Source organism: Lissotriton helveticus, chromosome 5_1, assembly GCF_964261635.1.
Source record: "Lissotriton helveticus chromosome 5_1, aLisHel1.1, whole genome shotgun sequence".
NCBI lineage: Eukaryota > Metazoa > Chordata > Amphibia > Caudata > Salamandridae > Lissotriton > Lissotriton helveticus.
Window position 1 is genome coordinate 2,099,908,872 of NC_136065.1, and position 16,405 is coordinate 2,099,925,276.

At 39.5% G+C, this 16,405-nt stretch overlaps 1 protein-coding gene across 1 annotated transcript in view; it reads left to right on the forward strand.

Moving 5' to 3' along the window:
• Positions 1-16,405, forward strand: part of RALGPS1 (Ral GEF with PH domain and SH3 binding motif 1) — a 1,636,862-nt gene that overhangs the window by 1,425,114 nt on the left and 195,343 nt on the right. Inside the window, exon 13 of the mRNA XM_078646110.1 lies at positions 3,521-3,647. Coding sequence (XP_078502236.1) covers positions 3,521-3,647 — 127 coding nt within the window. The remainder of the gene's footprint in view (positions 1-3,520; positions 3,648-16,405) is intronic.

The window sequence follows — 16,405 nt, forward strand, 5'->3', positions numbered from 1 at the left end:
CTGGCTCCATCGTGGGCCCCTCACGACCTAAGCACGAGGCCGCGCCCGACTCCATCTTGGGCCCACCACGTCGTGACCACGTGGCCTCGGCCCCGGCCCAGGCCCCAGCGAAGCCCAGACATCGAGGCACCAAGATCCACCCAGGTGGTCGAGTGGCCACTCGACAGATCCCGGAGAAAAGGGAGTTTCGATGGCCCTCCAGCCGTCCCCGGACGCCTGGTTTCGATCGCCCTCCGGCCTCCCTGGGCACTGGCTCCACCCCCCTGCTGGGTGTCTGGACACCATCATCCCGGCCCCTCTGACCCCCAGGCACGAGGGTCCGGACATCAAAGGACTCCAGTCCTATATCTGGGCCAGCCCCGGAGTAGGACGTCAGTTGTATCCTGGACTGGAAGCCCTGCTGACGCTGTCACGGCCGACACCAGAAGAACTCATAGCCTGTAACCTGAAGAGACCCTGAGAGCCTGCTGGCGCTGCCGCGGCCCACCTTTGCTGTACCATCCTAGGAGCCTGCTGGCGCTGCCGCTGCTGAACCACCTGAGAGCCTGCTGGCGCTGCCGCGGCTGAACTATCTTGAGAGCCTGCTGGCGCTGCCGCGGCTAAATCATCTTGAGAGCCTGCTTGCGCTGCCACGGCTGAACCATCTTGAGAGCCTGCTGGCGCTGCCGCGGCCTCCTCTCCGTTAAGACCACCTGTCGAGTCCTGCTGGTGCTGCCGCGGCTCGACCTCTCGGAACCCCCGGCTCGAGGATTGAGAGCTGTGCGCAGGGTATCCCTTCCTGTATCCATACCGAGACTGTCCCGCTACCCTGTCCCTTTTACGAGACTCTACAGATCCCTCGATCTGCCTGTATATACCGCTGAGACCCAGCACCCTTTATTCTTGATAAAGCCTAAGAACTTAACCTCTTGTGTGGTGTCCGTTTTTAGTGTTGTGGTTACCCTGCTGTACGATCCTAGGAGAGGACCCTCACCCAGGAGGCCTCTCGATAACGCTCGGCTACTTCTCGACGGAGGGGTGGACCCAGGGGTGGTCAGTCAGACATCTTCTGCCTCCCCCGGGATCGCCTTTCTAACATGTAGGATTTGCAAACTTATTTGCGAATCCTACATACATAGCGTTTTGCGATTCTCAAATAGTTGATTCCCTAAAAATTGCTATTTGAGAATGGCAAAACTGTTATTTGATACATATGACCCTGTATCACTTAGGATATATTGAGTTTTAGCAAATTCTTGAATGATTTTTAAATCCCGGTGTTGTATTTCATGTCAGAATGATGTATAGCTGGTAATTATTCAACATATTAGGGACGATTCACAACAGCATTTATGAGTATGGGAAGTAGAATTACAGGCATACCACTTTACGTGCTCTCTTTGTGAATCAGCCCTCGAAGGTCCAACATGTTATTACTTAAACTGAATAGAGAGCGCCATCCTTTCTATTTTTGCTAATTTTGTATGCGTAGCTCCAATTCATTCCGGTTTAAGATGTTTTGGGTCAGTTCACAAAAGCATGTTGGAGTATGTAAAAGTGAAGTACGGGAGAACTGCTTTATGTATCCAAAATGCCACTGTGAATTGGCCCCATTGAGTTCAAACTTGATGACTAGCCTTTGCATCAAGTCAATTTCATGTTAATATATACTTCAGTTTGCTTAGTAATAGACTTGCATTTTCATATAATTTGTGAGAAAAAGTTTACCTTAAAGAGGGCAAGATGAAGTATGAATAAAATAAGTGGGCTTACCACTTGTTTTAAAGGTTGCTATACATATGCTTTTGTTAGTACTAGCGTATTACACATTTAGCAGGACTTGAGTGTTGACACAACAGTTTAATGTGATCACGGCGCCTGATAGTTTTGTTATGAGTGTCCACCTGTGACAAATGATCATATGAGTGTATGTTGTGACTTAATGCATTTTTAGGATATTAATCATATTGTATAAATATTGTAAAAAAGTACCTTTATTGGTATTTACATGTGCATTTGATAGGGGTTTACCTAAAAAAAAACATAGAACATTAACCTACAGTCATTACTAGTAATACAAAAACAATGTGGTGGAAAAAAGTAACATAAGTACTATAGGTAGCTGTGGCATTTGATAAAGCAATATTATAAATAGATGTAGTGCTAGCTTCATTACTACTTAAGCCATAGGAGTTTTTTCAGTAGTACTACTAGAATAGTACCATGGTCTGTTTTAATGGCACCAAGAGCAGAATGACAGTGAATGTACTCCTAGAGGTAGATCCAGTCACGCAACAGTAGTTGGTATTCTACATCTAGCAGTACGGTATAGAGTAGCACTACCAATAGCAGGATTAATATTGCTTACAGAGGTACCTGTAGTAGGTCTTGTCTTAGTAGTAACAATTGTACTTTTTGTAATAACAATAGCAGTAACAGTACGATTAGTATGGGTATCAGTAGTAGAAGTTGTTGGTTTTATGATATTGTGCACTAAGTTTTATCGGAAATGTTATACAGGTAGAACCAGTAAATTTAGTAACAACATTAGTTCTTCCAACAGTAGTAGCAGCACTGTTAAATAACTAATTCAATAACATAATAACAAAGGAAGACTTTAAGGTTAAAAAATGTCCCTTGTTCTTTATATTGAATGAAATGTCATGTACTACTTTCCATGTTTCAATTAAAAAGCTCACTCTATGAAATTGACTCAATGTACCATTCCCCCTACTAATTTTAATGTATGTTTTTAATAAAACATATCTGTAGATGAAATGGATTAGATGAATTTGGTAGTAGATTAATTGTGGTCAATGAAGTGTAGATCTGTGTGGCTGCCCATGTTCCACCCCTGTTTACATTTCTGGCATTTTCAGCGCTTCTAAAAGGTATGCAGTGGGAGTTAACAAAACCTTTATTTTGAGAGCTGTATATTTAATAGGTAAACAGGTTATTTAAATGGACTGTGAATTAATTGCTGGTTCTTGAAAATGTTTTCTGTGGTTATTCATTTTTTGTGGTGGTTGTCTTGAAATAGGGCTATTGTGCCACAATATTGTAACATGTACTTTCCATCCTCTTCCTCAAGTTTGTACTTCAAAACATGTGCCCTGAATGACTATTTAAATGTGCTCTAACTGCCCAACTGTTAAAGTTGGATATAAACATTATCTCTCCTTTCCAACTAGTGATAACATCCTTTTGACAATAGTAATTATTATTTCATTGACACACAGCATTACTGTGCTTGGTCGAAGGCTGTTGCTGTAGCATTGAGGTTAAATACATGCCATAGTGTGCAACTATATTCAATGATCTTATAGTCACAAAGAATGAATGTGCCTACTTATTACAGGTGTTTTATTCTTTAGAACTCACAGGTAAAAACTATCATGGAACCTTAAAATGTTATGTTTGCTAAATATACATTTGTGACTATATTTACCATTATATGAGTTGCTATACAATTGCCTGAAGAAGAAAGCTTTACGGAACTCTATAGTATTGCCAGAATAGCTCAGTTGATCTTTGTTGGTAGGTCCTTCAGAGGTGACAGCAACAATCAGATTCAACAGGAGACCGACCTGTCCTGACGCTTCGATGGCAGCCAACCTTCCAACTCCTCCAGTATCAAGGCATAGAAAAAGTCACAGCTTGGGAAACAAGTGGGTGCTCCAATATTTCTTAACGCTTTCAGAATAAAACATGTTTCGGATTCAAATCAGAATTAAAGCAAACTAACATCCCCTACTGCCACCAAGTGACAGGCCCGACATCCGTGAAATTGACCCTGGAGGCGGCCATCTTTATATCGGATTTCTTAGACACCTTAAATGAAACTCTTTGGAGACTATTCTCTTCCCTGCTCTGAATTCTGTGTGTCACTTCCTCTCTGTTCTGTATTGTGCACTGTCTGTCTCTGTTTCCATGCTAAGCTGCAGGTTCCCACTAAATAAGTGAACAAAAACAGAAATCTCCCTAGCAAGTACACTGATTAAGCTGTCCAGTGGACTCAAGCAATGAATCAGTGTCCAGAGCACTGCAGGCAGCATATATTCTCTGACTTCAAGAGAAAAACAACTAAAGTATTTAGTGAGATTTTAATCAGGACATTTAGCAGGCAGCTAGAGTACAGTTTGGTTCAGAATACCCTTATGTCATCGAAGTTTTACTACAGTACTGGAATCCCATGCACATAGGTTTAAAAATGTTCCTACAGAACTTTGGAACTACACCTCATTACATATTATACGTGAAGTAGTACTTAAAAGACCACTGTGGGGACCATTGATGTAGCTTGTAGTTTTAGTTGATCAACCTGACACACTGATTGACCCCTGGCATATTTCTTTAGATTCACAGAACCCCTGTATAACAACTGCATAACAACTGCACCTTAACATTGAGGATTCTTAAGCCAAGTTAGAAGTTGAAAAACTGACAAATATTTGAATCTTGACTGTGTTAGTTTGCAAGTCATTGTAGTGATCAACTGCAATATTGCCTTCATTGGCTATACTATTCCTTTACTTCTAAAATGAGACAGACCAAAGCATCAAACTTACAGTGGTCTGCTCTCTTAAAGGTTTGAGCTTTAACAGGTGATGGAATAAAAAGATCAAGACATTTTTCCACTGCTTTTAATATTGATGAAATATATCAAACATATTAGCAACATATCTGGTGGAAAAATGTGGGCCACTCTATGGGGAAGAAAAGCAGATCAGGAAAATTATGGACTTTTTTTATCTAAGTTTATTTCACCATTTTAAATATTTCTTATCAGCCACTACTAACACCATTGTTGAAGATCTCTTACCATACTTGGAAGGAATTTATCAATCTAATCAGAATGAGGTGAATTGTCAAGACTTTCATACAACTCCAATTGAGTTTTCAGGAACTCAGTGCTAAGATTAATTTAATTACAAGGTGCTTGCATCAAGTGGATTGCAATGTAAAAGTCACCATGCTGCTAAGGCCTCCATACCAAAAGGTTGACATGCCAAGGCCTCCATGTCAACCTATTTAAGTTTTCATAGTATGCCATCAACCATAGCAATGCTAGAGAAAAGCTTTGAGGAGTTACTGGATTTCCCAAAACAGTAAGTATACTTATATTATCATGACAATGTTTGTCACAAGAGCAAACCATCAGCTCCTGCACACATCAGATCCAATTGTGGTGCAACTTCCTATCCAATATGGAAGGAACATTCCCTTTTCCATTGAAAGAGCATGTTTATCACAAAAATACTCAGATATCCTCCACCAATGGTTGAATGCCAAAACGTTTTCAACAAAATGTAGGACATGCCATTTACTTGTATGTGCAAAAAAAAAAAGAAATGGCCTTGTAATAATTTTTCTTTACAGTTATTTCAATAGTTGGCCTGATGCAAGTACACACCGAAACTGTCCAAAACACCTTGTGATCAAAAGAATGTTTTACCCACTTCCTTTAACTACTACTTCAATAAATGTATACATTACAAATTGCTCAGGAGCTAACCTTGAAAAAAAGCCTAAAAACAATTATTGAGCTAGTGCTCATTTGAGGAATACAGGCCAGTGAGTATTAAAAAGAGGTTTCTGTGTGTGTGAATTTATTAATGTGTTCAGTAATTTTGTTACGGTATGCAGGTCCCTTTCATGTGTCACAGGTTTGCCAAATTGTTCCATATTTCAACCCTTTTTTGACATTCATGTGAATCATTTACATATATTCTATCCATCAGTATTATTTGTCACTGGTGGAGCAGGTTACATTCAGAACTACTTTGTGGAGTGTTAGCTATTCTTTCCTGCATAAGTCGGCTTTACTTACCTATTACTTCTTGCACCCCAATAATTTATTTTGAAATTATTTACCATCTCTTTCTTTATTTTTTTCTTTCATAAAAAGTTAGCCCATGTAACGTAAAGCATTAATGTAAATGTAAATTAACATAATGTAAACCCCAAATTCCATTTGAGCAATATCAGTGTTTTGAAGCTAAATCCTGCAATATCCCTCACTAAAAAAGATGTTGGTTTGCTTTAATTGTCATGCATTATTTCTTTCTGAACATGTTTCTCTTCTTTATTTTTACCAGTATTAACAATGCAACATTTGTCATTTTTGTTAGCACATTGATTGCATCTGAAGATTCATGTGCATGCTGATGTTGAAAGTGATGTGGTTGTTTTAACTGGTAGTGTTTTTGTCAATGAAGGAAGGAAGTCTGAGAGCACACTGTTGAGATGGGGTTATCAAAGTCTGAAGTATGCATGTCTGGATTTCCTCAATGAACCCATTGACATAATATATAGGATCAGAGGGAGTTCCACAAAACGTGGCAAAACCCTTCATAAAGTCACAACATTAAGAGGTAAAATATTGTCCAGTAATCATCCCAGACTTGATTGAATGACCTCAGGTAAGTCAAAGCTGCTTTTACATGGCAACACAATTGCCTGCTTATAGTTACAAAGTGTGTTGTACCATACAATGGTGTGAGGCTAGACTTAAGAAGATATTGCATTTAAACACATGAGGAGAAATGTGTTACTACGTTGCACTATGCCGTCACTGCTTAAAGGTCCACCCTCTGCTGTTAAGGCAAATGGATATCAAGAGGAGGCAATGACAGTGGCATTTTATGGCAGCACTGAAGATGAGAAGGCCATGATCAAATGCTGGACTCTTCATTTTCTGAGGGAGCAGGCATTCAGTGAGTAGTGACTGCACCTGCCTCGTATTTGGTCTGACGGGCATCTTCTGTTACAGCCAAAGAAGCAGAAGTTCTTTTGAGGCCAGCAGAGATGCATCATCATCGCGTGGTTGCTTGTGGTAGTATGTATGTAATGGGCTGGAGAAGTTGAATAAGGTATCTTGTTGATATTGTCTTGACAACTTCTGCACTGTTTATTGGTTAGTGTGTGACTATATATATATATATATATATATATATATATATACATATATATATATATATATATATATATATATATATATAATATACAAGTCCCCTGCTTAGGAACACATTGAAGGTATGAGATTGAATGAAAACAAAACAAATGTTTTCATACTATTCTATCAGTGACAGCAAATGCAAAACTAAATAAATAGTAACATGTTATAGAAAAATGTTGAAATTCCAAAAATCAAAATGACAGTTAATTTTAGGATATGTTTATAAACACCCAACAACTCATTTAGTAAGTAACGTACTTTACAGCTGGGTGTCAAACACAGATGTCGGACAGACAGATCCATACTATCTTTCTAAGGATGCACATGTAGAATAGACTGATATAAAAGGAATCTAAATAAAGTTTATGTACATTAGAGGTTATCCTAAACATCAGGCGTGGATGCAGCCCTCCTGGACCTATGATAGGTCTTACGGTCAGTGTATATTACATGCTTCTGGTATGCCAAAGAGGGAAATATGTCCTAATGGGATATGCGTAGATTAGCCTCCTCGTGCAGACAGAGATCAAACACGATCATACACGGAAATGTCAGCTCTATATCTTGTAAAAATTCCCTGAAAGGGGGCATCAGATGTAAAGATGAACATTACAAAAAAAACTCTTCCAGAATAACTAACAACAGCAAAAAGGTAATCTTTTTCATGATTATGAAAAACATTTATTGAAAGACATTTTTGCTACCTCAACATTTCTGTCTAGGGAAAAATCAATTATTGATCTATTGACACAAAGTATCTACCTAGTACCAGCAATGATAGAGCAACCAACTTTTCTCTGCCACTAAGACGACCACCCAAAATAAAATGGTTATGACAATCCACCAAAATGAGTGGAAAAAACTTGGAGCATGAAGCAGAAAGAGGGGTGTTAATTACTATTAACTCCACTTCACTTCTTTTAAAATGTACGGCTTGGAAAAAACTATTGCAGCCATTGGTTTAGGTCTGGTATCATTCATAATCCAAGGCAGTGTTTTCAACTCTTATCACCAAAGGACATACAGCTAACTTTGACAAAGCATGTACATGTTGAACCAAGCCTGGGTAGATGAAAACCAATGTGTTCTATAAAAATATAGCTCTTATTCATTTGAAATATTTTTAATTAGGTTCTATCTTCTAACAACCTTCACCTGCACTGAGGCAGAAGAGAGTTGATAAATGACCCAGTTTGTTCATTCAGTTGACATGGACTGCTAGGAACACACAGACAACTCCAAGATCAAAAACTGAGAGGATGGCTTCCTATCTTTGCTTTTGAATTTCACTTCACTGTTCCTTCCCAAGGCAATGTTAAATCTGTCTTTTCCCCCTATATTCTAACGCATTCTGTTTTGCAGCAATATTCACCAGTGTTATCTTCAATGCCAAACCCTATGAATTAACGGCCTAGAAAATGTATTCCATAGTATTCCATACTGAATACTATATATAAATATGTATGCATATATTTACATAGAGAAAGAGTCTAAACATTACATTTCATTAGGCCCCAGAAACGTGCTCATAATTGGCTCCGTTATCTCAACCCTACAATAGTTCATCGTATTCAAGGACACATTAAAAAAATCTGGAAATGTGGATGCATAATTTTGATGATAATTTTGATGATTTCACTCTCCACACAAATTAAATAAGATCCCGTTTTGCATTATTTGCATCCTAGAATAAAATAAATATGAGAAGTGCTTCAGAATTTATTTCACCATTTTCCTTTCGTCAAAATATTATCAAAAGGCTTCAATATTATCATACCATCATTTACTTTCACAATCTTGTCACCAAATAGCTTTAAGCTTTAACTGCCTTACCCCAGAAGATGAAAGTTTATTCCAAGTAGCAATCATGTAACTGGGTCATGCTGGAGTCAGTTGGTATCTGAGGCAAGACCTGTATGTTCGGTAACCTATCAGTGACAGCTTGTTACCAGGCAATACAATTACAAGAGTACGAAGTATTGCTGCTGCTGCAAATTAGCAAGATTGATAACACAAAATGCTAAGATGGAATGATTTTGAAAGATGCTCATCTTCTAACTTACGGTGCATAGTCAAGTCTTCATCTTTTTCAGTAACAAGAATGACATTCATCTTTGAGAGATGCTTGATCTCTTCCTCTATTACATAACCTTTTCTGTCTCAGCCCACATTGGCCAAATTCTTCTCTGTTTTTTCCACTGAGGTCATGTCAACTAAGACATCTGTTTTGCACCTTGATTTTAATACCCTGACAGAGGACAAGAGCTTCTTATCTAGATATACATCTTGTTGATATTTAAACTTTGCTTCTGTAAAAACAGCTTCCAGACAGTTATTACCCCCCAAACTGTGTAATCCAGAGACCCAAAGCAGTCTATATTTAGATCAGTGAGGTATTGTAGAGTAGTTAATGATCTGCTTGAAGACCGTCCACCAGATTTCCAGAATCTTAAATTTAACTTAGCTGAAAAATGTATTGTCAAAAAATATATGTACAAAACCCCAAACTGAAATTTAGTTGTCATTGGCCCAGAAGGGGACTTCTTCTTGCTACAAGACTATGAATCTTCTAATCTTCTTCAACTGTGCTGCTGTTCTTTCTATAACTTTAAAGTCAAGAAACATCCACCCTTGTCCCCTTAAATAAAGACCTGCAAATCTTCTTCATTTTATACTCGTAGATTTTGATGTTCAGAAAGACAACGATTTCAGTTTTGAGCATTGTAATGAATGTTCAAAATAAGCTGAAGGGCCTGAGAAATTAAAAAAAATTCAACAAAACCACTGTTTTGGAACGGAGAGTTGCCCGGTAATTGACAAATGTATTCTGTCTGACGTCTAGTTATCCTCCTACATTCTAACAATTCTAGTTCCCAAGTATTTCATCTTAAGTTTATTCAAATTAGAATAGCATATTATTCCACATTTCAAGAAGTTAACATTTACAAACTCATCAAGGATCAAAGGGGACAACAAACAATTTGTATTTTTATTCTAAAACATTATAAGGGGAAGAAATGAATACTTTTTTAACAACACATTTTTATTCATTTGTCCAAGGTACAAAGCCCAGCAGAGACAGTACCTATATCGTATTCGGCATACTGTACCTAGTTACATTATACAAAAACCATATGACCTGCAGAACAGCAGACCAAAAGCATAACATACAAAACCGAACACACCCGGAGGATTTTTAATTGCACATTACTAACATTTAACTGACCATAAAAAGTCAAAGTCATCGGACTATACAAGTGAGTTTCTGACCACCAATTGTTCTAAAGGATCGTGGGAGTCTGAATGCGGCAGTGGGGGCAAATCACTACCTCTGTATGTGGCCCAACTTGCCCACATTTTCCTGTGCTTCTGTGGGCACCCTCTTGCCTGAAAAACTACAATGTCCACAGTCATACACCTGTCCATTGCCTTTTTTCCATCCTGCAACACTGGGTGGGGACGTAGCTTTCCAATGCTGTGCGATATCCCTCTTGGCTAGGGTGAGACCCAGGAACAAGAGGTGCTGCTTGTAGCGATTCCCCCCCAATGTCATCCGTGCTATGTAGGAGCAACAATCTGGGGTCGAACAGGATGGTCCATGCCAATACCTGACCTAGGCAAGACGTCACTTGAGTCCAGAAAGGTTGAATCCCTGTACAGCTCCACACAGTATGGAGTAAGGAACCTTCATCGCTACTGCAGCGGAGACATTGAGGAGACTGAATAACACCCATTTTCCAAAACCTACAATGAGTGTAATATACCCGGTGGAGGTACTTGAACTGAATGTTTCGGTAGCATGAAGACACAGCTGCATACCGAGGAATAGCCTAGGCTTCCGTCCAATCATTATCTGTGAGGGTCAGCAGATCGGCCTCCCATTCCACTCTGGTTTTGTGGATGGTGGTGTAAGTATGAGTGTTGAGCGTCTGATAGATGTGTCTAATTTTGTGAGCCCCACTGTCCCCCATCAGCAAGTGGCCTTCTAGCGGGTGAAATTCTGGTAGAGCCTCCAAATGACGAATATGGGGTCTAAGGCATGCCGAAGTTGCAAATAGCGATGAAACTGAGAGTTATGCAAGTTGTAGTGGGTTTGCAACCGCTGGAAGGACTTAAGGGTAGGGCCCTGCATAACATCCTCAAGCAAAGAAATCCCAATAAGGTCCCATTTAAGGAATCTGCTCAGGGCAGAAATGGGCCGTAGATATGTGCCCTGCCAGAGAGGAGTGGCGCCTGTCAACCTTCCCCACCAACCCATGGATCTGACTGTGCATCTCCAAATTTGTATAACTGTCCGGCAGGCTGGAGGTAGTGTTTCAAGGGATGTGTTGCTGTACAAGAGGTGCATCAAGGGGGTGCCAGCCATGGCCGCCTGTTCAATTGCGAAAGCCATATATGACTGAGACCCATACCACAATTCATTAGTCACCAAAAGGTGAGCAGAAATGACAACTTTTATCTAGCCATGAGAGTTTGAAGAAGGGGTTCTATGATCAAAGCAAACCAAAGAGTGGAGAGATTACACTGCTGTCTGATCACCCTTCTAAATCTTTGACAAATGGCTTTGAACAATGATTCTAACCTTCTGATAGTCAGAGTACCATTTCACAAAAGGTAGTGAAAATCCAAGATGTAGTAAGGTTACCCTGAAATATCCCTTGCCTATGTGGTTGAATGCTTTTTCAGGTCCACTTAAAATATACCAAGTATTTTTTTCTATTTGATAGAAAAGTAAACTGCTTGGACGGGCAAGTTGGTAAAAGTTGTTTGTTGCCTAATGGGAATAATAAACCCCCGTTGATGGGTAACTCCACATGGCACTACCCAAGCGTTTTGCGAGAATTTTATAATAAAGTTTAGTGTCACAGTTGAGCAAGAGCTGGAATGGCAAGAGGCACATATCCTCTGATTCTTGGCTGTCGTATTCTGAACCTCAATAAGGGAAGACAGCCAGGATTTTGCATTTTTAACAGAAGTAAAGATTATATATATAATTTTTACAGAAAATAGGACAGCAATTTCTAGACTTCCCGTGGTATCCCAACTTTCCCTATTGATTGTTTAGTGAATTCATTTTGTAGATTTTAATGCGCTAAGTCATCTTGTTTACATCTTGGAAACGCCAGGGTACATATCATTCAATGACAGCACTTTCAAAAACTTGATGAACCAGTTGTCTCCACCTTATTTACTATATTCAAACTTCCTTATCAACTTAGTCTTGTAAATCCTCCTAATAGAATTATCCAATTATTGAGCTGATTTTTCAGCAACCTTTTAAACTTGCACCCCTCTCTCAGATACTGGTAATCTAGCTGCTGAGATCTAAAGTTTCTCACAAGTACTAAATCTTAAACTTTTAAGATCTACTTTTGGTTTATGCTCTTCGACATACACTCTCCTGTTAGACAAGTTTTATGTGTCCTGTACAGCAAATAAATCAAATGAATCTAACTCTCCTCAAAAGCAGCTACTACTTCTTTATTTATCCTCCTGAACAGAAAATACATTTGATAGTGTTTAATCTACAATAACATAACATGGGATAAAAACACATGGGTCTAATTGTAACTTTTCTGAAACTGATGTGTGATCTGAAAAACACAGAACACACATTTTCAATCCTTACAAAATCAAAAAGTCATCAAATTCTCAGTGTTGTTGCTTATGAAAATAAAACATGGCTCTCATCGCCCATCATGTATCTCTTGCCAAGTATCTATCAGGCAGAGATCCCTATCATCCCTCCTATAACTTTCCTCAACTTTAGAAGACAGCCCACGGTGGTCAAAAGTTCGGCCTAATTTGAGACTCAATGGGCAATTAAAACCTCCCATTTTAATGATCATTACGCAGCGTGCTATCAGTTCACCAACCAACTCCTCTAGACAGACAGAGTCATCCAAGTAGCCTATACATAACTGCTGAATACATTTTAATTTTACATATCATCAATTGTGTTAGAAACCATTGCCTTTTTGTTTTAGATTTGGATCAGAAATTTTACTTCATGTACATTTCTCTACACGACAAACAATATCAAAACAGAAGTATCAAGATATCATATTTTTAAATCTGCCTCGTAAGCTATTGACATTCTAGGAGCATATCTTATTTTCCAGACTAGATAACATATATTGTATGTATATTTCCCCAGTACAGCTCATTTCTGCCAAATGAAAACAGCACTTCATTTTCTCATTTTTTAAATCTACTCAACCTAGGAAACTGACTCTGTCCTTCCCAACTCCATTATTCATACCCCACACCTTCTTCCTACCCTTGGGCAGCCACCCCATCATATGAAAGTATCAGGTACTCCAACTGGCTCTAATGGTTATCTCTACCATTCACTTACCAATTAAAATAAAATCTAAAGGAAAGACTCAGGTCATAGTGCTTACTCTGAGGAAGATTTGTCACTGCCACGGTCTGCAACAGTCTCATCCTGGGACTTGTTTGAATGTTTGGATTTTCCCTCAATACAAATAAAGAATCAGTGTCGTTGGTTACTGTTATAAAAGTAGACAGCTTATTATTAAATATAACTCTAAATCTTCTTAATAACTCTAGCAGTGGTTCCCTTGATTTTAAAACTTTCAACCAGCTGTCCCATCCGCCATTGTCTCTTGTTCATTTCTCAAGATATAATTGATCAGACTGTGAAAGACAAACCATTCAAGAAGAAGGAACAAATCTGAAAAAAGACTCTCTCCATTTGTAAATAAAAGACTGAAATCAAGCAACAATTCTTCTTGATCTTTGCCCATCTTAAGGGTGATGTGCATAACAAGAGGAACTCTTCAGATTTTTGAATTCTAACTAGATTATTTCTATAAGAGTGATTCTCTAGGTCCTCCATTGTCACTTTTGTTTCGTTTTAACCTAAAGCTTTTGTTTATTAAATTGTCTATTCATTTTCTTCTTGCTATTCTGTATTCCCATTAGTAGGACTCTAAACCCGTCAACTTTGTCATTGAAATTCTGCTTTAAGTCCTGTATCCCTTGAACTTTCTGATGCATTGAAAACAAATCCCTCTGATTGTGGCACCACATATCCTTAGCTAGCCTATCCCTTGTGGACTAATTCATGGAATTACTAGCTTCTTGTTGCCCGTCTACAGATGTGTATAGATACAAACCCCTTTTGTACACATGATGCCGGTGGATAGTCTCTGATTCGGTCTTACTTTGGGTTTCATCAGTTGGTTATAAACATAAACAATGGTTCTTCCACCATCGTCTGTTAAAGAAGACTCAATATGAGACTGCATATGTCAGTAATATCAGTGGTACCCTCCCTCATGATCCCTGTCATTAATGAGGTGTTTCTTTCCAAGGTCTCAGAGCAGTCCCTCTCACCTCTCCAAACTCACCATTCCGCCTTCCCCAGAGAAGTTTTAGTTTCTTGATAAACATCACTTAACACTTGATAGTCCTCCGTGCAATTAACTATTCACTTTTCTTAGGGGGAGTTATCAAATTAAGGGATGTGGAGCAAAGTAAGCCCCCATACCGTTCTGCCTCTTAGGGGAATAGCATCTAAATGAGTTTCAGTTGACATAGTTAATTCAGGCTCACAAGCACTTTTTAGGAAGACAGAACAATTGTCCAACCGAAAGCATTTATGTTCTAAATGCTCCTAAGATTTTTGTTTATTGAATTTAATTTCTAGATGTAAGAGAATACGGGGTACTCTTTCTCTGTCTCTTTTTTCAAAGTTTCTTGTGTGACATTCAAGTCTTTAAGCCAAAGAATCCCCAGTTCCAAACAACATCTTGGGCTGTCTTGTGAGACCTTCAAGTAACTTCTTTCTACTTTCTAATTGCTGTCTGAACCACCAGACTTCAAGATGCTGTTTAAACAGTCTTTAGATGGCTGAGATCCCTTTGGGGTATTTTGATTTGGTCCAGAGGTTAATTGTACTAAAATAGGTGCTACAATCTCTCTATTTCTAAATCTTGCAGATTAATGTTGGATATGAGGAACATGCCAGAGAGGTATTTTTCTTTCTGGAGTTACTCCCTTCACTTCTACTGACAAGTGTGGCCTCAATAACTTTTTTATTGCACATAACGGTCTTACATTCTGCCTCAATCAAGGGGTTAAAGTAGAGATTTTCTACGGAAATGCAGCGTGCAATGTTAAATCCCACTCACTTAACTCCCCAGTAGTTATCTTGATGTGGGATGTGGATAAAGAGAGTACATTTAATGGCAAAAAAAGAAGAATCAATAGATTTTTTTGCGTTGTGATTTTTTTTGTAGCAAATTCTCTTTTTATGTTGCCCTTTTACCCCTCTGACAAGAGCTCTTACCCCCATCATACAGCGTACACAATTTATAACAATAAAACTGGTTCTCAATTCACTACTTCCCTTAAGGAAATCATTCAGTACCAGTCACCATTCACCTTTCTCACCCGTCAGCCTTTGACAAAACATCTGAAATAAGACTTAGGGCCTAATTATCTGATGGACCACCAAACCCATGGTGGCACTGGTAGTCCGACCGCCCTATAACAGGTTTGGTGGTCGGACCGCCATGAGACCACTGCTACTGCTAAGGATTCCTGATTCCTCTGCGGTGTTGCAGCAGTGTGAGGCTGTCATATGCTGGCGATGCTGCTGCAGCACCGCCAAGGATATTACGAGTTTCCTCCCTCCCAATGTTTTCATGGCGGTGAGCCCTCCATGAAAGGTGTGACGGCGAGGAAACTAAGTGGGCCATACATGGCCCCTAGGTGCCTCTGTGTACGGGGGTGCATGCAGGGGGGTACAAGGCTGTATGCACCCTCCGTTCCAGCATGGCATGGACTGCATAGTCCATGTCATGCTGGAAATCACTGTGTCAGTGCCACAGCGGTGCCTTTCTGAGGCTCTGCTATGAGCTTTGGACAGGCACCACTGTGGAATCCCAGCTACAGGACCGCCTGCCGGATTATAACTCATAATCCAATAGGCGGCGTGCAGAGGGCTTTGCCGGTCTTGGAGAAGGGTGCTGGCATGACAGCCCGCTCCAAGACCATCAAATTCGTAATCAGGCCCTTAGTCACACCCACAAACTAATGATATGGCTTCACTAGTGATCTAATAAGAGAAAGGAAGGCAGAGAAAAATAAGAACATATGTCCTCCTCACCCTTACCTACAGCCTCAAAAGCGGCATAATAACCAGTGAATCCCAAAAGACTGGCGTCCTATCACCTAATAGCCTATAGATAAATCCAGAGATGCACCACAAAACAGGAAGAATGTTTTGCACAAGGAGGCAGCCTCTAGCTCTCCCATTTTTTACCTTATGAGAATGAGTGGATATGAAAAATAACTTGGAGTTTCAAATGGCAAGAATTTATGATTCATTGAGCCCTACTAAGAATTTACACATAGCACATGCAATGAAGAAAAGAAACACAGGGTCCCAAGGACTACAGGTGCACACCATTCGCTCCAGCCCCTGCGGCATCCCCA